Below are 27671 nucleotides of genomic sequence, written 5' to 3'. Positions count from 1 at the left end.
GGTGGGGGCACAGTTCAGCTCATAAAAGTGAGGGGAAGCCCGGAGCTGGGATGCTCTGGGTCTAGGCAGGCTAGGAGGAGTCGGCATGGTGGTCCAGAGGAGCCCTCTCCTCAGCCTCAGGATGCTTGGTCTTGGGAGAGGACTAGGCGTGAGGAAGGCAGGGCCTTGCTGTAGAGGGCTTGGTGGTGACAGGTCAGAACCTATCAGAAGCCAAGCTCCAGGCTACAAGGTGGGCACTGTGGCTCAGGAACCAGAAGTAGGCCCAGTCATCAGCTGTAGGACCCACTGCGAATCCTGACAAGCAGCAAGGATGATCTGGTGCTCGTCTCGGTGGAAGTCAGCTTCTTCTGTACCCACACCCCTGTCTTTTCTCTATGAGATGGACTGACAGAGAGAGAAGTATGCCAGGCCCAGGAGGTGAGTGCCAGGGGGACTGACTCTACTGTAGGACTCAGCTGTAGAACTCGCCCCCAAGGAGAGGGCCAGCAGTTCAAATCACAGCATCCAAGGAAGTGTCATAAACGCAGGTCCTAGCTGGGTTGGGGTCAATATCCAATGGTTGACTCAGGCCTCCAGCCATTGGCCAGGACCCCAAGAACCAGGTCTGGCCTCCTGGGGAGAGGGGCTCTTAGGACTAGACAGTTCTCAAGAGGAGCCAAGGGGCCGGCCCTGTGGCCAAGTGGTTAAGTCGAGTGCTCCACTTTGGCGGCCCAGCATTTTGCTGGTTTGGATCCTGGGCACGGACATGGCACCGCTCATCAGGTCACACTGAGGTGGCATCCCACATGCCACAACTAGAAGGACCCACAACTAAAATATACAACTATGTACTGGGGGGGCGATTTGGGGAGAAAAATCAGAAAAAAAAAAAAAGAGGAGCCAAGTGGACTAGGGTTCACAAGGAGGCTCCATGACCGGGGTGTAAGTCAGGGGTAGAGTGGAATACAAACCAGGAAGTGAGGCAAAAGCTCCATCACAGGGAAGGGCCGAGTCTGTGGGGTTGTGAAGGGAAACCTCAGTTCAGTAGCCCTGTAGGTTCTAAGAGCTCTCTGAGCCACAGGGGCCTTGGGGTGGGTGGCAGCAGGCTGTTTCCTGTAGGCTTCTACTTGGCCGGGTTCAGTCCTCTGCTTGGAAACTGAATGGAGAGGAGGAGAGAAAGGCTGAGGAATCAGGCCTGGCCTGATAGGCAGGAAACAACTGCAAGGGCTGAGAGCCCCTGTTTGGTATGTGGGCACAAGATTCCTTCCTCTGGCTGGCCAGCCAACAGTGTAGTTTATGTGCTATGTATATAGCCCAGTGCTACAGCCTCATAGTGAGGAGGAGAAGCATAGTCCTGCCTGTCAGCAGATGATGCTCTGCTTGGAGCAAAAAGATATACATAAAAATGTAGCACTCGAGCCAGCCCTGGTGGCCTAGTGGCTAAGTTCAGTGTGCTCCGCTTTGGTGGCCCAGGTTCGGTTCCCAAGTGCAGAACCACATCACATGTCTGTCAGTAGCCGTGCTGTGGTGGCAGCTCACATAGAAGAACTAGAAGGACCTACAAATAGAATATACAACTATATACTGGGGCTTTGGGGAGAAGGAAAAGAGAGAGGAAGTTTGGCAAGAAATGTTAGCTTGAATGTTTCTCAGCAAAAAAAAAAAAAATGTATCAGTACAAGGCAAGATAACAATAAGACAGTAGGAGTTCAGAGAAGGTAGAAGACACAGGGAGTTGTGACAGGCTAGAGACTTTCGGGAAGATTATGTTCCAAAAATTTTTGTAAAAAATTTTAAATATTGAGAAAAATTGAGAGAATACATCTACCATGTAGATTGAGCAGTTGTCACATTTGCTGTAAGATATAATAGGTGTATCACTCACACACACACACTCTCATAGTTTTTTTTCCTTACTAAATCATTTGAAACTCCAGCACACATTTTGTTGGAATAAGGATACTCCCCTCCATAACCATAATAGCATGATCACACGTAAGCAAATGAACAACTATCCCCTGACATCATCTAATAACCAGGCCCTATTTAAATTCAGGTAAGAGTTTGAATAATAATAGCTAACATTTATTGAGCTCTTATTATGTTCTAGGCGCTGTGCTCAGTGCTTTATGGTTCTTACCTTATTGAATCACCCTGACAGACAGGAAAATTGTCAAGCATTACTGTCATTCCATTTTATAGAGTTCATGGGGTTCAGTGACTTGTGTGAAGTCCCACAGCTAGTAAGTGGTGAACCATTTCAGACCTAAGGCTTTCTGACTCTAGAACGCACCTTCGCAGCCACTAGTCTAGTAAGTAAGGAGTCTTCACATGCCCTTTTGATCGGGCATTGCTGATTTTCTCTCCCATTAGGATTCAGTAGGGAAAGTAGAGATTGTTGCAGCCTGTTAGCAACTTCGATGAAAAATTTGGCAGAAGAGAAGGAAAGCTGAAGTGTGGAGATGACCTGTGGATCTGGGTTTTCCATGTGGACCTCTGCAGTGCAACAGATGATGAGTAGCTGTCTGACTTGGTGGCAGAATCTTGCCCAACTAAGTAGACTGAATTTGAAAGCCAAAGGATCTTACAGGAAGAGCTCCTTTGCCTTTGGGGGGCCACCTTAGAAACGCCACCGTGGTCTAGTTGGTCTGTGCGTGGGCCATAAGCTTTCCTATTCTCTCCCTCCTCCAGCTCGCAGACCTCTGAAGAGAGTGCCATCGAGACAGGTTCCAGCAGTTCTACCTTCATTAAGAGAGAGGATGAGACCATTGAGGACATCGACATGATGGACGACATTGGCATAGACTCCTCAGACCTGGTGGAGGACAGCTTCCTGTAACTGGCAGATTCAAGGGGTACCTTCCACCTCTGGAGCCACCTTGGATCCTTTCACGAAAACCACTTTACTGCAGTGCAGAGTTTCAGAGGAGGACTTGGATGACGTGTAAAGAGAAGTTCCCAGCCAAGGGCCTCAGGGAGCCTTCTAAATATGAATGGATGAGATATTTTGGAGTGAACTTTTTCAGCACTGCCTCTTGGCAGTGCTTTAGTAGCATCTCAGCTGTGTGTGAAGTTTGGAAGTAGACGGACAAGGAAATAATAGGCCGTGGAAGACGAACTTTGTATTTCAAGGGCATTGGTGAGATTCCAACATACACATTTTTTACTGCAACAAAACTCCAGCATTGTAATTATGTAAATAACTCTAACCAAGGGCGTGTTTAGATTTGTATTAACTGTCTTCTCTGGACTTCTGAAAAGACCACTCAACCCATCCATGTACTTCCCGCTTGAAACCTGGTGTCAGCTGCTGTTGAAATTTTTTATGAAGTACATGCAAAACCACTTTTGAACCTTAAAAGGTACTGGTACTATAGCATTTTCCTTTTTTTTTAGTGTTAAAGGATAAAAGATAACAATTAACCGAACTCATTTGATAGATTTGGGTCATTTAGAAGCCCAGCAACTCATTTTTATACTATAATCTATGTTTATAATAATACTACTGTTATCAGTAATGCTAAATGTATAATATGTAACACGTTTTCCCTACAGAGAAAGCACAATTTTTAAAAATCCTTACTAAGTAGGTGACAAGTTTGACAGTTTTTGACATTTATATTAAATAACATATGTTTCTCTATAAAATATGGTAATAGCTTTAGTGGATTAAATTTAGTTGAACATAGAGAACAAAGTAAAAGTAGTGTCTTCCAGGAAGTCAGAGTTTTTAACTGTGTACTGAGTAGGTTCCCTAGTCCCTTGTACTAAACAATCAACTGCCCTCTGAAGTAATGGGATTCGAAAAGCAAACCAACCCCCTAAATCCTAAACGTTCTCAATAGAAAGGCAGGCCTATGCCTAACAGGACTTCTCATGTTGTTACCAATGGAAAATATGGTCATCAGCAGAAAGACTGGATTTGCAGAGGTTTTTTCATGCCTAGTGATAACTTTGGTGGGCCCTAACATACATAGTTTTTAAATTCTACAAACCCTACAAGAGTTGGAAGGATGCCCTGCACATCAGCTGCCTTCCTTCATCTCTTACCCCAAAGAGGAGTAGTTTGAAACCCTGAGACTATAAAGGCATTGTTTAGTGGAGGCTGTGTGTGCATGAGCCTGGATCCTTGGTTCCCAAATGTAACTGGCAACCAGAGTCCCCAGATCCTAGGTCCCCATCCCAAAGATTCCGAATCATTAGGTCTGGTGGGGAGCAGAAACCTATGTTTTTATAAACTCCCTGCCTGTTCTGATCAGCCAGGTTTGGGAAACACCAGCTTGGGTTACAGGAAGTTGCCATGGGAAAAAAATAATTTGAAATGTGGAACTGGGCTGGAAGTCAACCATATAGGAAACCTACCATTTGAATCCTTGGCGCTGGGTCAGTTGACATTTAATGCTATCTATCTAGCAATTGCCACCCTTAATTGAACTTTCCAGTCTTAGCTGAGGCTGGGAAAGCTAAATCTTGGTTTGGCAGGTCTTCTAAAAGTAAAGACACTGCTTCTCTCTGAATGGGGGAACTGAACTTGCCCTCCTCCCCCGGAAAAGGCGTGAACACAAAGGACGCACTTCTGTGTGCTGAGTCTCTGTGTAACCAGGTCAATCTTTGGGTGAAAAAAATTTAAAAGTTTTACTGAAATTTTGGTGTTAATGGGAGGACAAATTGTTGCATCCATCTAAACAGTCACGCTGGTGGGTGTGAGCTCATTGGCATTCTTTGCAGTATGGCTTAACATTGCTGACACCATATGAATGAAACATGGGCATGATTACTGCAATCACTGTATGTGCTCCTGGCAGGTGATGCTCTGGAAGATGGAGAAGCAATAACAAGGTACTTGACTACCTACTGGTGTAATCTCAATGCAAGCCCCGAATTTCTTATCCACCTTTTTCATAGTAAGTGTGAAGACTGAGCCAGATTGGCCAATTAAAAAAGAAAACCTGACTAGGTTCTGTAGAACCAATTAGACTTGAAATACATATGTGTTTCTAGAATCACAGCTCGAGCATTCTATTTACCACTCACTCTCCCATGTACAGCCTTCTTTTCTTGGTGCTTTGCATTTTGATGTTCCTTTGAGTCTTGTGTGACATCATGAGGCTGGATGAAAATTCTCAGACCAGCAGGTTCCAGTCCTAATGAATGCTCCCACCTGAGTTTGTATGTGACTGCATTTTTTTTTTTTTTGGAGGTGAGGAAGATTGGCCCTGAGCTAACATCTGTGCCAGTCTTCCTCTATTTTGTATGTGGGATGCCACCACAGCATGGCTTGCTGAGCGGTGTGTAGGTCCATGCCCAGGATCCGAACCAGCGAACCTTGGGCAAAGCAGAGCATGCAAACTTAACCACTATGCCACCAGGTGGCCCCTGCATTTTTTTTTAAACAGTGTTTTCAATGCATCACAGATTCGTTTTGTTTTTGGCCTCCTGCAAAGCCCCCGGATGAAAATTTACCAATCCTTCCTGCTTTCTATTTTTATGAAGACAATCAAAGCTGGCCTGAGAAACCCAATTTGTGACTTTTTAAATGATCAATGATGTCCTTAAAAATGTGGTCTGCCAATCTGTACAAAGTGGTCCTGTTTTTGTGAAGAGGGACGTGAGATAAAATGATGTTATACATCAATGTGTATATATGTATTTCTATATAGACTTGGAGAATACTGCCAAAACGTTTATGACAAGCTGTATCACTGCCTTTGTTTATATTTTTTTAACTGTGATATTCCCCACAGGCACATTAACTGTTGCACTTTTGAATGTCCAAAATTTATATTTTAGAAATAATAAAGAGAAAACTACGTAAGTGTTCCCAAAACAGTGGTGTGGTAAATGTGTGAGAAGAACTAACTCGATAGGAAGGGTCTACGATACAAAATGTATTACAAATACTCCTGTTCGTGTTTTTGTTTTAAAACGTGTAAATGAAGATCTTTATATTTCAATAAATGAGATATATATATAATTTAAAGTTATGCTAAGGTTCCAGGATTTTTGTCTTTAGTTGGATCGTATAGATTAAAGCAATCCTATTCAATTTATTTTGTTAGCAGCATTCCAGGAGGACTCTGTCTTATTTATTTGAGCTAGTTCGTTTTCAGACCCAGCATTTGACTTAAAGGATGACTGGCTCTTGGCTCATCTTTGATCCTATCATTTAGTTTGTTTGTTATAATAGCGTTTTATTGTGTGGTGTTTTTCTCCCCTTCAGAAGACATACGAGACTGCATTTAATCTGGACAGCACTCAAACATTGTAGAAGTTCCTAAAATAAAAGGTTAAACGCCTTTTCCACCATCTCTTCTTTGCTGCCCCTGTCCCATTTCCCAGAGGCCGCACTGCAGCATTTGGTGTGTGTTCTTTTATCCTTTCGGCCCCCTCTCTGTGCATCTGCTTATATGCATATACACACATCTCTATTTTTACTTCATATTTTACCTAAATGGGATTGTACTTTATGTAATGCTTTGTAATGTACTTTTTCTTTTCTTTTTTTTAAATATTTTTTGGGGAGGAAGGGTGAGGAAGATTGGCTCTAAGCCAACATCTGTTCCCAATCTTCCTCTTTTTGCTTGAGGATGATTGTCCCTGAGCTGACGTCTTTGCCAATCTCCCTCTATTTTGTACGTGGGATGCCACCACAGCATGACTTGCTCAGGGGAGTATAGGTCTGCTCCCAGAATCCGAACCTGTGAACCCCAGGCTGCTGAAGTGGAGCATACGAACTTAACCACTATGCTACCAGGCCAGCCCCTAGACTTTATTTTTTAGATCAGTTTTAGTTTCACAGCAAGATTGAGTGGAAGGTACAGAGATTTCCCCTCTATCCTCTGCCCCTACACATGTACAGCCTCCCCCATTATCACCATCCCCTGCAGAGTGGTACGTCTGTTATAACTGATGAACCTACGAGGACACATCATTATCACCAGAGTCCACAGTGCTCTTTTCTTTTAATGCTCTGTTTTAGAGATCTCTGTGAGAAGTATATATGGATAGACCTCCCTTCCTTTTCATCAGCTGTGTATTCTCTCATTATGTTAGTGTACTATAATTTATGGAATCACGTTCCTATAGATGCATTTATAGTTTCCAATTCTTTGCTGTTAAAGGACTTCATGAACATCCTTGCATACATATCCTAGTGCACACGTAGTTTTGTTAGGATAGATTCCTAGAAATAAAATTGCTAGGCTAAAGGGTGTCCAGACATAAATTGATATGGAGCCCAAGCCTGCAGATATGATTGTCACAGGAAGTTCTTGAATATCTGCACACGAATCACCTGCTTTGCAGGTTATCTGCAGCTACCCAGGGTTTCCTCTGCCTCACCTGCTAACTGTGATGTGATATGTGTGGGAGGATGTGGGTTTTGTGTTCTGAAGCATGCTGAATCAAATGACTTTAGGAATGAAAAAGAAAATCATACAACTCGCCTTGTTTTCAACTCATCCATAGTGGAAATTTGTTATGTTGTTAATAGTCGAATAATTGGAATGTAGCACCCTATTCCAATGTAACTCCTATTACCCAAACTTAAACAGCCTGCATATCAAAGCACACCTCCCTGGCGTTCAACGGAAGGAGCTCGCAGGTTGGGGATCGGCTCCGCCTCAGTCCCAGCCCAGGAAGGAGACAGATCATCGAGAACAGCAACCCGCCGATTAAACAACAGATGCTTAATCTAGCATCCAGGCCGTGCTGCAAGCCTGTGAGAGATCTCTTTGTCCTCCTTTTAATGTATAATTCTACCTCTTAATACTCCGCAGACAATTATGCCTACTTTATCTCATCATGACAATAAAAAAATGACTTATACTACTGGAGGGTTTTAAAACTTTTTCAAAGATCCTTTTCACATTTACTTATTTTGGTTTTTACAATAGTCTCCCTTTGAGACAGGGAAGACATTTTATAGACGAGGAAACCAAGTGACTTTTAAAAAGCACACAACTGAGTAATGAGAGCACTGGGATGAGAAATTCCAAGTCTACTAATTCCGATGCTGTTTACAACAGAGCATGGAAAATCAAGAGAGACTGGGAAATGTCAGTGTTCAGAAGTAGGTCGCTTTGCTTCTTGAGATATTTCAAAAGACAAGTGATGGACTAGTCGGCCTGTAGAACTATTTGATGCATTCGTAATAAGAACAATTTCTTTTCAGGCTATAGTACAATAGTTCTGATAATGGATATTGTGATTTTAATAGCTATGTGCTTCATAAAATGCAGCTCAGGAAAATGGCTTAGAATATATGAATCCATCATAAACGAGCAATTTTCCCTGGGATAAATAGGGCAATAGAAATGCTTCATTATCTCCGACTCCAAATACATATAAGGATTAAGCCCAACCACATTGTTGTGGGAGAATTAATATACTGTGTTTATAACAGACACTCCTGCAATTAAAATACATGTGAAAATACATATGCGGCCTTAATTAGCACATTCTGTTCCACCCGGGTACATAAATAGCACCTGTGTCCTAAGGAATAATGAATGCATCCTCCAAAATATATTCATACATGGGTAACGTTCCTATCACCCACATTTTAGTCTGCATATAAAGAGATGGAGACATCAAGGACACATGGTCTCGCATGGCATGGGGAGCATATTTGCTCCCTGTTTCTGGTGTATAGACTAATTGGAATTTTAAAAAGATTTGCCACATTATCCTGGCAGATGGTATTTTGCTTTATTATTATTCATGGGTATTAATGACTTCCCTTTGGAGCATGTGTATCCTGTCTATTTTGAATTTCATTACATTTCATGCTGACTGCTCCAAACAGAATCGGATCCAGTATTTTCTGTGTAGTGCTTGAGCTGCAGATCGTTTGGGTGGTCAAAGTTTTAGACTTGATTTAAGGAATTAAGTAAGTCTTCGAAATGGAGAAAACCTTTTTCTTCTCTGTCCTGAGTATTCCATCACATTTCTCATTTTGTTCAGCTTGCTATCCCGCAGGGCTGCGTGTAATATCTGGTGTGTATGAAGGCAATTCCAGAGTGGATGCCTCTTTTTGTTAACCTGAGATTATTCAACATCCTTTCTTTCTTTCTGGAAAGGTTGGGATTTGGTTTCCTAATGGAGAAAATGCACGAGAACATGAGGCAATGACCTTGGCACAGAAAGTCATTTTTTAATTATTCCTTCAACAAATATTTTGTACAGAACAGCCTCTTCTTTGTTTACTGGATCTCCAGAATGCTTAAGCCTAAGTGAGGCAGCTGGCAGAGTTGATTTCAACCAGCTAATTACCTGAGGGGAACATTACGTCACAGAGCAAAGCAGCACAGAGCAGAAAATTGTGGTAGATGGAGGCCACAGTCCTTACTTGGGAATCACAAAAAGCCAGAGGAGTAGGATATAGAGCACCGCTTACTGGAGCCTCCTGATGAAACGAAAACTTTTCTGCACCAGAGGACACAAAGTGTTGTTGGAACATTTGAGAATGGGGAGCAATGGCTGGAGTGGCCAGAGCTGGTGCCCTTGCTTCCTGCAGCCCCTGTCCTTGCTTGATTCTAGACACTTCCATGGCTGCCGTAACATCCATCCTCCCAAACTTTTATTCTTCTATTCTTCAATGTTGTTGAGCTAGGCACTGTTTTAGGCACTGGGATTCAGAAATTAATCCAACAGACAGGATCTCTACGTCATGGAAGATAGATTTTCTCTCTAGAGCAGAGGGAAGAATTGTTTCATGTGCAACATAATGAAGACAATGTCTCTTTCTGAGACAAAGGTTGGTCTGATTTGCTTGAAGCCTATTATAAAAGACTGGTGTTTCCTAAGCTTAGGGTTCTTCAGCTGTGACACAAACTCATTGCCTGTGTAGCATCTACCCAGGCCATTTTGCATTGCCCCCACAGGGCTTGGGGGACAAGAACTGATATAAATATAAAGTTCATGCTGTTTACTGTACCGTGAGCAGTAAAGTCCTTTGTTTCTGACCTGGGAGTCTTGGCAGCATCCATGAACCTAGCAGGCTAACTTGTTAACTTGCAAGGAGGATGAACTCTCAGACCCTTCGTGGTTTTTGACACTAACTCAGCACAGTACCAGTCGAGTAAGATCTCTCTTATCTCCTTACTTTTTCCCCAAATGATACGCTCCTTAACCCTGGAGGGATCAGAGGCAACCGAGTGAGTAGAGAAGGAATGAAAAAGCTCTAGCTGGGGAAAATAGAGGAGAAGTTGACCATATTCATCTCTTTACTCCTGCAGCCTCTCCCTCTTCAGTAGGTCCAAGGTGGGGAAATAGAAATGAAAACTTCATGTGGAGTTCAGAGTTTATGGTTACTATACTGGAGGAAATAGAGAACGTTTTATTATTTAAGCGTGACAAGAAATGTCAACAGGTTGATTCTAAATTTCATCCAAATGGAAAGGAAGAATGAACTCTATAGAGTAGGTGTGTAGAATTATGGGACAATAATTAATTGAGATTATTTTCTATTGTTATGCATGTTCAATCCAACACTATATCTTAATTCTTCAGAAAACAGGATGGGAAAAATGGCAATTCCCCACTCCTAGCAAGAATCATGTTGAGGATATTTTGGTGCTGCCATCCAGCTCTTGTCATAAGTCCTTTTCAACCAGGAGTGAGACTGTGGTGATGGTAGAGTCTCAGGGAGGTGGATGTTGAGGTGACATTGTCACCATAGGGTAAGGTCCTGACACTCTAGTTGTGATTTTGGAAACAAGAATCCTTCCAAACTGAAATATAAGTGATCTTTGGCACACTTTTCTAAGAAGATGCTTATTTAGTCATCGTTCAACAACCATTTCCCATGGATTATGTTAAATCCAAGGGATGGTAATATCACTAATGTTCAGTGACCATTGTGGTAAGTCGAATTATACCTCAGAACTATCTTCCTCCTCCTCTCTTTTGTAGGAGAAGTAGACAGTCTCACCTCATTAATGTTGGACTTGGCCACGTGACTCTCTTTGACTACCAGGATGTTAACAGACACAATACAGTAGATATTTGAAATTTGCTTGTGTTGAAGGACTTACACTCTTCACTCTTAACAATATTGAGTATTCCAGTCTGTGAACATGGTATATCTCCCCATTTACTTAGGTCTTCTTTATTTTATCTCAGTAATATTTTGTAGATTTTAGGATACTTACTCTTTTTATGCTTTTTTGTGTGTGTGTGAGGAAGATTGGCCCTGAGCTAACATCTGTGCCAATCTTCCTCTATTTTGTATGTGGGATGCCACCACAGCATGGCTTGTGGAGTGGTATGTAGGTCTGCACCCAAGATTTGAATGCACAAACCCCAGGCCACTGAAGCAAAGCATGTGAACTTAACCGCTATGCAACCAGGCCTGGCCCTGTTTTGTAAGTTTATTTCTAAATATTTCATTTTTTTGATGCTATTTTAAATGGCATTTTTTTCCATTGCTTAGTATATAGAAATGCAATTGGCCTTATTTTCTGCAATCCTGTAGATTCCTTAGGATCATTTTTACAAAAACAATGATGTTATCTTTAAGTAAAGATAATTTTACTTCTTCCTTCCCAATTCGGATGCCTTTTTATTTTATCGAGGTCATAATGATTTACAGCATTGTGTAATTTCAGGTGTACATTACAATTTATGAGTTTCTGTATAGACTGCATCGTGTTCACCACCAATAGTCTATTTTTTTTTTTTTTGAGGAAGATTAGCCCTGAGCTAACATCTGCTGCCAATCCTCCTCTTTTTGCTGAGGAAGACTGGCCCTGAGCTAACATCCGTGCCCATCTTCCTCTACTTTATGTATGGGATGCCTGCCACAGCATGGTTTGCCAAGCAGTACCATGTCCGCACCCAGGATCTGAACCAGTGAACCCTGGGCCGTCAAAGCGGAATGTGTGAACTTAACCACTATGCCACCGGGCTGGCCCCACCAATAGCCTAATTTTTATCTGTCACCATATATAAGTGCCCCTTTATCCCTTTTACCCACCTCGCATCCCCCTTCCCCTCTAGTAACCACTAATCTATTCTCTTTATCCATGTGTTTGTTTATCTTCCACATATGAGTGAAATCATGTGGTGTTTGTCTTTCTCTATCTGACTTATTTTGCTTAACATCATACCCTAAAGGTCCATCCATGTTGTCACAAATGGGATGATTTTGTCTTTTTTAGTGGCTGTGTAGTATTCCATTGTATATATATACCTTGTCTTCTTTATCTGTTCATCTGTAGAAGGGCACTTGGCTTGCTTCCACATCTTGGCTATTGTGAATAATGCTGCAATGAACATAGGGGTGCATAAATCTCTTTGGATCATTGATTTTAAGTTCTTTGGATAAATACCTAGTAGTGAGATAGCTGGATCATTTGGTATTTCTATTTTTAATTTTTTGAGAAATCTCCATACTGTTTTCCATAGTGGCTGCACCAGTTTGCATTCTCATGTCTTTAGGTATTTTTAAATTTCTCCTTTGATTTCTTCACAGATCCAGTAACTGTTCAGTAGCAGTTGTTTGGTGTCCACATATTGATGACTTTTCTAGCTTTTTCTTATAGTTGATTTCTAGTTTCATAGCATTGTTGTCAGAAAAGATGCTTTATATGATTTCAATCTTCTTAAACTTATTGAGGCTTGCCTTGTTTCCCAACATATGATCTGTCTTTGAGAATGTTCCATCTGCACTTGAGAAGAATGTGTATTCTGCTGTTTTTAGATGGCGTGCTCTCTATATATCTGTTACATCCATCTGCTCAAGTGTTTCATTTAAGTCCACTGTTTCCTTGTTGATTTTCTGTCTGGATGGTCTATCCATTGACGTAAGTGGGGTGTTGAGGTCCCCTTCTATTATTGTGTTGCTGTTAATTTCTTCCTTTAGGTCTGTTAATAGTTGTTTTATATACTTTGGTGCTCCTGTGTTAGGTGCATATATATTCATAAGTGTTATGTCCTTTTAGTGGAGAGTCCCTTTTATCATTATATACTGTCTCTCTTTGTCACTCATTGTCTTTTTTATCTTGAAGTTTGCTTTGTCTGATATAAGTATGGCAACACCTGCTTTCTTTTGTTTGCCATTTGCTTGGAGTATTGTCTTCCATCCCTTCACTCTGAGCCTACGTTTGTCTTTAGAGCTGTGTTTCCTGGAGGCAGCATATTGCAGGGTTTTGTTTTCTAATCCATCCAGCTACTCTGTGTCTTTTGATTGGAGAATTCAATCAAATCATTTACATTTAGAGTGATTATTGATATCTGAGGGCTTAATACTTCCATTATCTCATATTTTCTGGTTGTTCTATATTTCCATTGTTTCTCTTCCCTTGTATTTCTGACTGCCATTTCAGTTTTGGTGGTTTTCTGTGGTGGTTTTCTCTTTATTTTTGAATTGTGGCTCTGCTCTGATTTTTTGTTTAGTGGTTTCCATGAGGTTTGTATAAAAGATCTTGTAGATGAGATAGTCCATTTTCTGATAGCCTCTTATCTCCATTAGCCTAAGTAGGTTCCATCCCTTTTCTCCCTTTATTATTGTTGTCACAAATTATTCTGTTTTGAGTTGTGCATCTGTGTCTAGACTGAAGTGTTTATAGCTATTTTTGATGCTTTCCTTCCCTTTACCTTTTATGTTATAAATTAAGTGTTTGCTAAGCTGTTCTGATAGAGAGCTGCAGTTTTCTGATTTTTTTGTGTCTATTTATCTCCTTGCTTAAAGCTTTATAGAACTTTGTCTTTTTGTTTCAGGTATGAATGCTTCCTTTATCATTTATTGTAAGGGAGGTCTAGTGGTGATGAACTCCCTCAGCTTTTGTTTACCTTGGAGAGCTTTTATTTCTCCACTGTATCTGAAGGATAGCTTTGCTAGATAGAGTATTCTTGGATAACAGTTTCATCTTTCTGTATTTCGAAAATATCATTACATTCTCTCCTAGCCTGTAAGGTTTCTGCTGAGAAATCTGCTGAAAGCATGATAGGGGTTTCTTTGTAGATTATTTTCTTCTGCCTTGCTGCCCTTAGTGTTTTTTTCTTTGTTGTTGACTTTTACCAGTTTCTATCATATGCTTTGGAGAAGGTCTTTTTCCCTTGATGTAATTAGGAGTTTTATTGACTTCATATACTTGTAAGTCTAACTCCTTCCCCAGGTTTGGGAAGTTCTACCTATTATTTCTTTGAACAAGCTCTCTGCTCATTTCTCCCTCACTTTTCCCTCTGGAATACCTATAATCCTTATGTTGCTTTTCCTAATTGAAGTGAATATTTCTCAAAGAATTCCTTTATTTTTTTAAAATCTTAGTTCTCTCTCCTCCTCTACCTAAAGCATTTCTATACTTCTATCCTCTAAATCACTAATTCTGTCCCCTATAATGTCAGCTCTATTTTTTAAGGATTCTAGATTATTTTTTATCTCATTGATTGTGTTCTTCATATCCAGAATTTCTGGGGTTTTTTTTTATAGTTTAAATGTTTGTGGTGAAGTATTCCCTCTGCTCATTAATTTTATTCCTGAGCTCATTGAACTGTCTTTCTGGGTTTTCCTGTAACTCACTGAGTTTTTTATGACAGCTATTTTGCATTCCCTGTCATTTGGATTGTAAATTTCTGTGGTTTCAGGGTTGGTTTCTGGAGACTTGTCATTTTTTGTCTGCTCTGAATTGTTACTGTAGTTTTTCATAGTGTTTGATGAACTAATCCTTTGCTGGTGCTTTTATGGTAGCAGATTCCACCTGCTACAGCTGAGGGGAAGCGGGAGCTGTGTTTCTGATCCCACCCCATCTGCTGGAAGTTGTGCAGGTATGATGTGTGCTCCTGTAGGCTGGGATAGCATTTGCACATGCTGGATTGCTGCCACCTCAGCTTATATTTGCACTGGCTGCTGTGCTTGGTGGGTGGGGCTTTGTTGGGGAGTCTGAGCTGGGGCCACTTGTTAGGGCTGTGGCGGTGTGGTGGACATTCCTGCCAGCAGAGAAAGCATTCATGTGTGCATGCAGCCTGCTGCCTCCTCTTCCTAGTGTTGTGCTGAGGAGTGTTCCCACTGGCAGGGCCGTGGTGCTACAGTGGGTGTTCCTGCTGGCTGGGATAGCATTCACCTGCAGTCCGGGCTATCCCTGCCTCCTCTTTTTTTAATGCAAATTTTTAATTTTTTTTTGGTGAGGAAAATTGGCCCTGAGCTAACATCTGTTATCAACCTTCCTCTTTTTGCTTGAGGAAGATTGTTGCTGAACTAACATCTGTGCCAATCTTCCTCTATTTTTTGTATGTGGGATGCTGCCACAGCATGGCTTGGTGAGTGGTGTGTTGGTCCATGCCCAAGATCCAAACCTGTGAATCCTGGGCTGCTGAAGTGGAGTGCATGGACTCAACCACTACACCACCAGACCAGTACCTCCCTGTCTCCTCTTAGAGTGGTGCCAGCCATTGTGTGAAGACCCATGACCCAGCTTGTTACTGCTGGGAAGGTGTGGGGGAGTGCTCATCTATCTCCACTGCTTCCAGGGGACTCAGTCTATCCACCTTCAGGTGTATAGCTGTACGGGTCTCGGGCATCCTGTTGTGCTGTGTGGGTATCCTCCACTGGTCAGTGAATGTCTATTTAGTTGTAATTCAGAGGGAGAGAGATAAAGAGAACAGCTCACTCTGCCATTTTGCTGATGTCACTCCCCCAATTTGGATGCCTTTTATTTCTTTTACTTATCCTATTGCACTGGCTAGGAATTTCAGTACAAAGTTGAATGGAAATGGTGAAAGCGGCATCCTCACTTTGTTCCTGACCTTAGGGGGACGTATTCAGTCTTTAACCATTAAGTATGATGTTAGCTGTAGGCTTTCATAGGTAGCCTTTATCAGGTTAAGGAAATTTCCATCTTTTCCTAGTTTGGTGAGGATTTTTATCTGGAATGGATGTTGGGTTTTGTAAAAATCTTTTTTCTGCATCTATTGAGAATATCATATAGTTTTTCTTTTTTCATTTTTTAATATGGTGAATAATACTGACTGATTTCCAAACACTAAGCAATCTTGCATTCCTGGGTTGAAATCCTCTTAGATTTATTTTCCTCTTCATATATTGCTGGATTCAATTTACTAGTGTTTTGTTAAGGATTTTATAATCTATATTCATGATAGGTATTCACCTGTAGTTTCCCACTCCTGTCATGTCTTTGCCTTGGTTTAGTAGCAACGTAATAATCGCCTCCTAGAGTAAGTTGGGACATGTTTCCTCTTCCTCCGTTTTCTGGAAGAGTTTGTGTAGAATTGGAATTATTTCTCCTTAAATGTTTGTATAATTCACCATTGAAGCCACCTGGGCCTGGAAATTTCTTTGGAAGGTTATAAATTATGAATTCAATTTCCTTAATAGATATAGTGATATTCAGGTTATCTATTTATTCTTGAGTGAGCTGGGTAGTTTTGGTTTTTGAAGGAATTTGTCCATATCAATTATGAATGTGTTAGCAAAAGTTATTGAATTTACTAGCATAAAGTTGCTCACATTCCTTATTATTCTTTAATATTGTAAGATCTGTAGTGTTGTCTCCTCATTTATTCATGATATTAATAATTTGGCATTCTCTCTTTTTTTATTCATGATGTTGACTAGAAATCTGTCAATTTTAGTGATAGTTTCAAAGAATTAGCTTTTGGTTTCATTGTCTATTCTCTGTTGTTTGTCTCATTTCTATTTCATTGATTCCTATTCTTATCTTTATCATTTCTTTCCTTCTGCTTACCGTAGGTTTAATTTGTTCTTTTTTTCTCTAGTTTCTTAAGTTAGAAACTTAGATAATTTATTTGGGAACTTAATACTTTCCAATAAAAGGATTTAATGCTAGAAGTTTCTCTTTAAGCATTATTTTAGATGCATCCTACAATTTTTGATAAAATGCAGTATGATTTATAATTCAAAGTATTATAAGAGTACAGAGAGAATATCCTTTAATCAGGCTTGGGGATGTGGCAGAGAATCATTTGAGTTGTGCTTTGAAGGATTCTTTTTTTCGAGGCAGAGTGGAAGGTAGGTGCATTCTAAGCCAAAAGAACAATAAGCCAAGATTCGTGAGTTGACCTTTTCTTTATAAAGTGTGCTCATGAATGTTTAGCAGAACATCTCTTTGAAAGGCAGGGACAGAGCCAGTCATTCCCATAAACCAAAAGTGAGGATGGGGCTGAAAGGTTGTTTGGCTCTTGAAGTCATCCTCTTAGCTGATACCATTTCAAATAAAAATGGTATTGGTCTGGTATAGAGTCAATAAAAGGACTATCGTGTCTCAAATTCTTGGGTATTGATCAGAATAAAGGCAAAATGAAGTTCAAATGGAAGCAATAGGGCAGTGGTCTGGTTACAACTCTTAGATATGGGTACAAAGTCATTAAGATACTTTCAGTTATCAGAGAGATATTACCTTTGAGGCTCCCACTTCTCATCTGCTTCAATAGCTGTGAGATCCCTGTCTCTGCATAATTTCTTACCCTCTGCAGCAGATATTATAGATTGACTCACTCAATCTAAACATTGTTTTTATTGCTTTTGTAAAATACAAATGTTGGAAAGCAAAATACTCAAATTCCCTTGCAGCTAGAATTTGGCCATGTGACATGATTATAGTCAGTAAGATGTAGGTGCAAGTTCTGGGCAGGACTTCCCTATTGCATTAAAGAAAGCAAAGCCTTGAGAAAAAGTCTTTTCTCTTTCTCACTTTGTCCTTCCAATTCTTCCTACCCGGAACTTGAAGAAACTGCCTGGAGTTGCAGCAGCCATCTTTTGACCATGAAATTAAAAGCTGAACACTAAAAATGGCAGTCCAGGAGACAAAGACAAGCTTCTTGATGACATTCTTGCACAGGTGCATTAGCCCTGAGCTATCTACCTCCAGATTCATTTTCCATCGTGTGCAGGAAATGCATTCATAAGTGGTGCAACCTTTTTGTAACAAACTAAAAAGTTATACGAGGATATCTGCAATTCCAATCTTTAATATACTTTCTTCACTAGGCTTCCACGACATCAACCTCTCTTGGTTTTCCTCCTGCCCTACGGGTTGCTTTTTCTCAGTCTCATTGCAGATCCTTCTCTTCTCCTGGCCTCTGTTTATGTTGGGGTGCCCCCCCATAAAAAGGTCTGAGTCTTTGAACCTCATTTTTGGGAGTCTCATCTAACCTCTTGGCTGTAAATACCATCTATATGCTGGCAACTCCTGAATGCATATTTCCAACCCAATCTTCTCTCCTAAACCACAGATTCATGTGTCCAGCCCTACTCATCTTCACTGGATGTCAAATACTTGACCTCTTAACTTCAAACTTTGACTCCTACTTCTTCCCTCAAGCTTGATCCACCCTCCGTCTCCCTCATCTCAGCTGATGGCAACTCTAATCTTCCAATTGCTTATGCCCTAAAACTTGGAGTCATCCTTGACAATTCTTTTTCTCTTTCTCACACTCTAAATCTAATCTGTCAAGACTTTGGTTCTACCTTAAGCATATCCAAAATGTATTTAGAATCTGACCACTTCTTACTTCCTCCATTGCTACCACCCTGGGCCAAGCAACATCACCTTTCACCTGGATTGCCACAGTAGCTTCCTAAAAAGTCTACCTGGCTTTGCTCTTTCCCCTCCCCACAACAGGCTATTTTCAATACAGCAGCCAGACTGATCCTTTGAAAATGGATCAGACTGTGGTCGCTGCTTTACTCAAAACCCTACAATGGCTCTCCATTTGACTCAGAGTAAAACACAAAGTGTGTAAAATAGCTGTCAAGGACCTTCAAGATCTGGCCTCTGTCACATCTCTAACTTCTTCGCCTGTTCTCTCCTTTGCTTACTCCCTTCCAATCTCAATGGTCTCATTGCTGTTTCTAGAACACAACAAAGACACACCCATGTTATGGCCTTTGAACTGGCTGTTCCCTTTGCCTGGAATGCTCTTTTTCTAGCTATGTTGGATAATTCCCTCACTTCCTTCACATGTCTACTCAATTTCACCTTTTCCATGAGGCGGACCCTAACTGCCCTATTTAATATTGACATTGGCACCATCCACCACCCCATCCCCATGCTTCTTCCCCTCCTCCCAGCACTTCCTATCCCACTTGCCCTGCTCTACTTTCTCTTTTTTCCCCACTTTTAACCTTCTTACTTACTGTATAGTTTATCAATGTGCTCGTTGTTATTTTCTGTCTCCTCTGCTAGAATGTAAGCCACATGATGACAGGATTAGTGTCTTCACTAATATATCCCCACTGCCTACAATAGTGCCTGGTCCAGAGCAAGTGCTCAGTAAATATTTGTTGCAGGATTGAATGAATCACCCATCAATGGAGGGAGGAGTTCCAGGTGCTTATGGGGCACAGACTAATTGAGAAAGCAACACTCAAGTCTCTGGCCACTCTGGAGGCCAAACTCAATGTTGACCCCAAGCTCCTGCTCACGTCCATCAATCCAAAATTTCTCCTACGTAATGGCTGTGCTCTTCTCTAGTGAAAAAAGGGACAACAGTCCTGATAGTGAATGTATGGGAGTTTCTTGCAGGGATACATCTGAAAAGTGCTGCAAAGTGTTTAAATAGAGCTTCTCTTGAATCCAGAATAATCACTCTGTTGAATGCACTCATGTGCCATCATAACATCCCTTTCAGACTTATGGGAAGAATTATACTTCTTGTTTTAAATAAAACCCAGAGTTTTGCTGGCAACCTATCCAAGCCTGGAGTGAGGCAAAAAGAAGAAGAGCTAGAGGCAGAGGAATTTCTTGTCCTGAGCATTACTGGAATTTAGTACATGGGTGGTCTTGGGTGGTGGCTGTTTTCGTAAGAAATACACTTGTGTATTTGGAGAACTTGAGGTGAATTTCTCAGAAACGCTGACTTTTACCTCACTGAGATTGAGAATTTGTTCCACTTCTGGTATGAATAAGCCAACATTGTTTAGTCTCAATTCCTCTTCAAATTCAGAACTCTGGTTAGGTTTCGATGGGGGCTACTTGGCAAAGAACCCAGTCTGTCCACAGAGGCATGCTTCAGCGTGGAGTAGAGCACACAATCGTCTGCATTATGACTATGCTACGGCTGAGGGCTAGCCACTTGATAGAGCTCCTCTATGTTAACGATGCTAGAATGGAAATTCTTTATCCTTATAGCTCTACTGTAGGGTGGGGGCCAGGGGCACTCAAAGAGTTGAGAATCCCAAGGGCATCCTTAAATTTTGTGCCCTGGGCATGTAACTTGCCTCAACCAGGTCATGGTCATGCTGTATCTGTTCTCATTCTGAATCAAGTGGAGTTGGCCTTAAATGCTCCAGGAAATCTAGAATTCCCTCGTGCTGAGTTCCTTTAAATAGAGTCACCATCTTGATTCTGATAGTCTCTGACTGGTCTTGGACAAGGCTTTCCTGGTTAGCATCTTCAAACTATGGAGGGCTTTCTGTGGAAACTCTGTTATTTCTTAGAATAACAATAATACCATTTTGTTACTGGAAAAGGCCATTTTCCGTCTATTTGCCCCTCTTTTCTCCCACAGATTGTGTTCCTTTTCTTCCCCAAATATCATTCATTCCATTTTTGTTGCTAAATCATGTGTTTAGAACAATAATAATTAAGAATCTGGTGGGAAGTTTTTTATAAACTCTCAATTAAGTTTAAACAGAAGCTTAATGGTCAAGTTCTGTTTAGTTGGACTCCTGAAAAGTTCTAACTAGAACGATTCTAAATCTAGTCATTTTTATACATTCAAAGAGTCCTTTTAACTGATTTTTCTTTTTTAAATGCAGAGTTTTGTATATGATGTTGCATTAGGGAAGACCAACCAATGCAGCTCCTTGTAGCTCTATATTTGTAGCTTTGGTCAGATCACATAAATTTACCCAGGTGATGATAAGAAACTGCACCTGCACAGGGATGATGCTCCGTGAATACAATTCATTGACTATATTGTCAGAAAAAAATCGAAAGTTGATTTTTCTGGGAAAAGGCCCTATCAGATCAGATTCTTGAAGGCTAATGATAAGAACGAACATGCTTATAGTATGCAAAGACTGTTATCACATATCTTAATTAAGCCTCATGACAATCACATGAAGTAACTCTTATTATTATTATTCCCATATTTCAGATGAGCAAAAGAAAGTTCAAAGAAAGTAGTAACAAGCTTAGAATTATAAAGGTGGGGATGAGGTTTGCGACCAGGTCTTACCTTATAAAGGGGACTGAGTGATGACACAGAGAGGTTAATGCCATTGAAAGGACATTTTTATTACTTACATTTCCTGAGAGAAGAGGGCACACCATGCCATACAGGGCCATATGGGGAAGCACCAGAGTCACTCAGGAGGCAGAAGGAAAAGGGAAAAGTGTAGGTACAGCCTTACTGAGATTTTTGCTGGAAAGGCAAGGTGGGGCAGGGTAAGCAGTGCAGGATTGGCTAGTTTGAATAATTCCAGCAGGCTCTGGGGCTTACGGGCTGTCCCTAGATGTCTGGTGTCTGGCCTCGCATTGATTTAGACAGGGGAAATACTGACGATGTGTGAGAGATCGATAAAGGAGGTGGTTGGGGCCATAGGCTTGGGATTGGTTGGATAGTTTGTGATATGACTTTTGTGCACCTGAGAAAGCTGGATTTTGGGGGAGATGTTAACAACTTTGGTTATTAGTTTGGCCCTGTGATTAATGGATGCCAAATAGATGAAAACAGAATCTTAGAAAACACAGTTAGAACAAAATGGCATCAGGGCAGGAGCCTGAATCCAGAAGCAAAGCTCTTTCCATGAAACCGTCTAAACCCCTCACTAAATTCTCCTTCTTCCAGTCTCCACATCCCTTACCCCTCTGCAAACTTCCTAAGTTTGTAACACCAGTTGTTGACACGACCAGCCACTCGCTTGCTTTAGTTAGAAACCTTAGCCATCTGCTGTGTCCTTCAAGTCTACTCCCAGATATCTCTTCAATTTGTCCTCTTCTTTCTTTCTGCCTATTACTCTTGCCTTTCGTCAGACAGTCTCGACTTCTTAGTCTCCTAATCCTAAACCCACATCCAGCCCAGCTTCATCCTGTTTTCAGAATGATCTTTTGTAAATGATGGATTTGACTACATCACTTTGCTTACATCCTACATGCATCCCTATGTCCTTCAAATTTCTCAGCAGAATATAAAGAATCTTTCACAATTCGACCCTTGCTCATCTCCTAGCTGAACGTCCTACAAAACTATGATACTGTGTCCATCTACTTACCTGAGCCACAGTCATAGGGCTGGTACATAGTAGGATCTTATTAAACGTTTGGAGAATGAAGAGAGACAGATAGAGATAGAAATAGAGAGATGGAGAGAGAGAAAGGGAGGTGGAGAAAGAGAGAGAGACAGAAAGAGACATTTTTCTTCTTTTTCTTTTTGTGAGGAAGATTGGCTCTGAGATAACATCCGTTGCCAATCCTCCTCTTTTTGCTCGAGGAAGATTGTCGCTGAGCTAACATCTGTGCCAATCTTCCTCTATTTTGTATGTGGGACACCGCCACAGTGTGGCTCGATGAGTGGTGTGCAGGTCTGCACCCGGGATCTGAACTCGTGAACCCTGGGCCACCGAAGTGGAGCATACAAACTTAACCACTATGTCACTGGTCTGGCCCTGAGACTGAGATTCTTAACCAAATTGGTTCTCTTAAAGAATTGAGTTTCACTGTGTGCAGGAAATGGACTCATTGCTAGTTTTATTTTGGTTACTGTTGACTTTTTCTTATAAGCTCTGTAAGATTCTTGTGCCTAGGACAGGGGTTCTAATGCCTTCAAGGTAGCAGTTTCTTATAGTTCCAATCTCTTACAGCTAAGAGTGGGGCTGGAATAGAGGCACTGGACTGCAGATTGTTTCAAGTACCACAAGGGGTTGCTAGACAGCAACAGAAGCTCTAAAAAAACTTTAAAATTTTCCCTTTTGGCCACATCCTCATTTCCTTAGTCTTGGTGGGAAGTAAGGTGTTTTCGTCCATTTGGGGTTATATTTACTTAGTGGACACAGCTCTGCTGTGGGTTACACATGTTTGTCTGCTTGTAATAATTTTCTTTATCCCAGTCCATTAAAGTGCTTCATCTGTCTTCTCTGCCATTTGGAGGGACTCCAAACATGCTTTCCTATTCCTCAACTTCTTGTACGCAATCAAAATCAATATGGTTTTCAGAGGAAAGGAATAAGACGGGCTCATGTATCTACCGTGGGACCAGCTAGCACATCAAGCATCCTTGTGTCAATTGCTACAGGATGCCTCTTTGGGTGAATAAATTGCAAGAAGTGCCACCGCTTCCAGGCTGACCTGGCCTGCTCCCAGGGTAGTCTTTGGGAGCTAAGCTCAGGCTGCACTTCAGCCCTCACTTGGTCAGGCAACCTGGAGAGAGAATTCTAGAAGTGCACTAAAGGAAACTGAGTATAACATGAAGTGCATATATATATTTAGAAATTCTTTTCTGGAAATTTTGTGAGGGAACTTTGTATAGAATGTGTGTGCACCCTATACAACTTAGACACTTGTGCTTTCTAAATTGTCTGAAATATTCTAAACTTTGCAATTATTCAATTATACGTGTTAGATCTTAACCACAACGAGCACTATTTTTTTTTTTTTTTTTTTTTAAAGATTTTATTTTTTCCTTTTTTTCCCCAAAGCCCCCCGGTACATAGTTGTATATTCTTCATTGTGGGTCCTTCTAGTTGTGGCATGTGGGACGCTGCCTCAGCGTGGTTTGATGAGCAGTGCCATGTCCGCACCCAGGATTCGAACCAACGAAACACTGGGCCGCCTGCAGCGGAACATGCGAACTTAACCACTCTGCCACGGGGCCAGCCCCACAACGAGCACTATTTTTGTATTTCTTTTCTGTAGGTGGAATTAGCATTCCCTTGTAATTCAAAGATACTCGATTGCTAATAGACTCCCAAATGGAGGTATTTGAGATGATCTTTGGCTATTGCGTTTCTACTTCAAGACATTGCAAGAAACGTGGAAATTACCCCTGATAATATATGAAAGAGCATTTTGTTCCTTCCTGCACCAGCCTAACTTGTATTATTATTCTTTCTTGTGCATTCCTACACCATCTCTTTCTTGAATTCACTGTCTTGTCTCATTATCACGAGTGGTTTATCAGTTACATTAGGTTTGACTGCAGAAATCACAAAATCCAAATATCAGCAGCTTATACAATATAGAGATTCATTTTTTATTTCACATCGAAGAAGCCTAGAGGTCACCTAGGCTGGTGTGGTAGCTCCACACTCATCAGAGACCCAGAATTATCTTTCTATCCATTCTCCCAGCCTTTGTGTGTGGCTTCTATCTTCAAGATTACCTCACCGTCTAAGACAGCCACTGGGAGCCCCAGCCATCAGGCCCAAGTTCCAGGGAGAAAATAAAGGAAGGTAAAAAGGTACATGACTCCACGCTGAGTCAGCCCTCTTAGAAGTCTCATTCAGCAGCTTCCATTTGTATCCCATTAGCCATCCCTATCTACAAAGGATGCTGGGAAATGTAGTTTTCTAGCTGGACACACTGAAACTCTTGACAATACAGGAGTCTGTTAATAAGGCAGAAGGGAGAATAAAGATGGGATAGGCAACTAGTAGCCTCTACCACATCTGAGAATTCAATACTCTGAAGCCCAGGGGAGTACAAAATGAAATTAGAAAACAAAATGCAAAAAGAATTATCAGACAGAGAGTTGCTGCGTTGTCTTCATAAGGTCACTGAATGCCTATCTATTCTGTTCAGTGGCTGTTAGACAGAGTCCCTCGGCTTCTCTTATCTTGAACTCAACTAGCTCATTTGCCATTAATATGTTCTCTATTTCCAGTGCTGTCTTCTGTTCTGGGATCCAGACTTATGTAGCCAATTACTGACTTGATAGCTCCTCCCAGAGGACACACAGGACCCTCAAAGTCAAGAGGTTCCCAAATGAGCCCAGAGACCTGCTCCTCCACTAGTGTGCATGCACCAGCTGCTCAAGCCCCAGACCTGGACGTCATCCCTGACTCCTTCTCCTGGCTCCTTATACTCTCTAAGTTCTGCTTCCTAAGTCACTCTGAATCCTGCCCCCACTGCATCTCCACGACCACCACCAAGGTCAAGCCACATCACCTCTCAGCTGGACAGCCGCCACAGCCTCTTGACCAGTCTAACCCCGTCTACTCTTCCCTCCCTCCAATCGGTGCTCCACACAGCCGCCAGAGAAATTATTATTTTTTACAAAACACAAACCTGATTATGTCACTCCATAACTTCCTGCCAATCAACAGCTTCTTATTGCCCTTAGGGAAAAGTCCAATTCAATAACAAGGACTAAAAGGCCCTGAGTGGTCTGGCCCCTGCCCACATCACTTTGTATCATTCTCCCCTTCACTCTGGCCCAGCCACAATGCTTTCACTAATGAGCTCAGTTCTTTCCCGTCTCAGGCCTGGGCATGCAACAATTCTGGCTGCCTTGAATGCTCTTTCCGCAGATCCCCACCTCTTCGCTTAGTGAATTGCCATGGATTCTTTGACATATCCGATTCATGCACCCCGAACCCGGCCAGATTGCTGTCAGCTCCCAAAGCTCATGTACTTGTCCTTTGAAGCATTCATCAGCTTTCTAATTCCCTGCTCAGTTGTAAGTTCCTTGAAAGCAAGCCCTCTCTGTCTAGTTCCTTTCTGTATCCCCCATGGCTGGCACAGCACTTAGCACATATTCATTCAATGACACAATCCTTTATTCATTTACTCAGAAACATATGTTGAATCCCTGTCCTCATTTACTGTTCAGTGGTGGGGAAAGACTTAGTAAAATAAGTATCCAATAGTTACTTCATAAGAGTTCTGATCAGGGCTGTAAGAAGAAAGGTGGTGTTATGAACGTCATAAAAGGGGGTCTGACCCTGTCTTGGGAGGACGAGGAGAAGAATGGAAAGTGAGTTTTCTATCGAGGATGCAAACAGGAATGTTTTTCCATCTCAACTCTAACCTTCATCTCCATCCCCACCCCTAGTCTTTCACTGGACCAACAAACATAAACCCAGTGTGAGACAAGTTCAGTTGAAACATTTTTTAACCCATTCGTTACCATAGTGCTGTCTTCTTGGAGCTTCTGATTTCAGAAAAATAATCCAGGAATTTGTCTGCTGCTGATTCCTCTGCCTCACCCTGTACCATTTTTATGCCCATTTTCCTATCCTCAGACTCTATCTGCCATCTTAGGCTGGTTCTGCTCTTGTTAGAACCTGTGTAGAGCAAGGTTCCATATACCAAGCTAAACATGTCCCCTATTCACCATTTCCTAGGCTCCTGAATTGGGTCAACATGGATAAATAAGGCTGTGACCCTTATGAACTTACAGGCTGTGATGGCCCCAGGATAATGAGCAAGAGGGGCTTAGATGGCAAGGGAGCTGGAAGGGGTCTTAGGGGACCAATCTTAAAGCTCTCTTTATGTTAATAAAAATAGAAGTTTCTAAAAATGCTTTTATTTAAGCTTATATAAAATTGAAAGAATATATAGATAATGAAAGAATAAGAACACCAAGGAGGGATTGAGGTCACCTCTGATGAAGATTATGGGGTGGTTAACCACCAACTAACTCTCCTCCCCACCAGCCATCCTTTAACATCAGCCCTTGCTTACAACCCATTGACACTTTCAAGATGCATTGAGACTTTGCTGGCGACCAAGCACTGCTGTGTCTTAGAGAGTCAGCCCATGAGCAATGATCAAGTTCCTGGCTGGAATTTGGAGGTCAGAGACTCCATTTTGTGAGCCTTAATCTTTGGACATCTAGGTTTCTCTTGGGCAAAACTACACCTCCCTTATCTACAAGGTAAGGATTTCATGTGAAATCTTTGGGCAGGGGGCTGGGCGGAACCCACCCAGACCCAGGCCCAGGCTTCTTACCTGAGTAGGTGGGTGATCCTCAAGAAAGGAAGACCTGTGGAGAATTCTTTCCTTCCTGTCCAAAAGAGCAAGTTGGCCACAAGGGGGAAGCATCACACAAAGATAGTGCTCTGGCCGGACCTGCTCTTTGTTCTGGCTTTTCTATTGTCATCCACAAAAGGAGGGCAGGTGAGGCCCACTGCAGGCGACTGTTGTTCAGCTGTGACCATGCCCGCCTGTGGTCCATGCCTCTGACCATGCCCGCCTGTGGTCCAATGGCTGTGCAGCCATGGACACTCAATGAATAGTAATTAACATTGATGAATATTCAGGATTTAATTCATTAATGAAACTAAGTAAATCACTGAAAAAGATAAGTATAGATGGCAAATTCTTAGGTTCCAAAAAATCATATGTTGAAAAGTGGGAATCAGAAACTTGGGTTCCAATACTGGCCCTGCGATGCACTCACTAGTCGTGTGCTTTTAGGCAAGTCTCCTAGCCTCATCTTTCATATGGTCCCATAGTCTCCTTCTGTCCATATTACAGGGCTAGTGCGAGGATGAAGCAAGAGAGTATGGGCAAAGGTACTTAGAAAAATGGTAAAGCAGGATTGGAAGTTTACTAGCACTCATTTATATGAGCAAAGAAAATGTAGCTCGTTACCAGTGCGATCTTTCTGCGGTGGGTAGTGTGTGTGCATGTGTGTGTGTGACTCAATTTGGTGCAACTCAGTTTAAATCTTAGCTCAATTTAATCATTTAAACCATCTCATCAGACTAAGGTGCCAACCGTCCTGGTTCACCAGGACTTTCTCAGTTTTAAAACTCAAAGTCCCAT

At 41.6% G+C, this 27671-nt stretch overlaps 1 protein-coding gene across 5 annotated transcripts in view; it reads left to right on the top strand.

Annotated features, from left to right (window-relative positions):
* PDGFRA (platelet derived growth factor receptor alpha) overlaps positions 1–5963 on the top strand; it is a 44256-nt gene extending 38293 nt beyond the window's left edge. For all 5 annotated transcript variants that reach the window (XM_001492277.6, XM_005608767.4, XM_070262463.1 and 2 more), the window contains one exon: positions 2671–5963. In XM_001492277.6, the coding sequence (XP_001492327.3) occupies positions 2671–2818 (148 nt within the window). In that variant the 3' untranslated portion in view covers positions 2819–5963. The remainder of the gene's footprint in view (positions 1–2670) is intronic.
* The last annotated feature ends 21708 nt before the right edge of the window (positions 5964–27671 follow it).

Source organism: Equus caballus, chromosome 3 (assembly GCF_041296265.1).
Source record: "Equus caballus isolate H_3958 breed thoroughbred chromosome 3, TB-T2T, whole genome shotgun sequence".
NCBI classification, from domain to species: domain Eukaryota; kingdom Metazoa; phylum Chordata; class Mammalia; order Perissodactyla; family Equidae; genus Equus; species Equus caballus.
The sequence above is the reverse complement of the archived record's forward strand: the minus strand, read 5'-3'. Positions and strand labels throughout refer to the sequence as shown.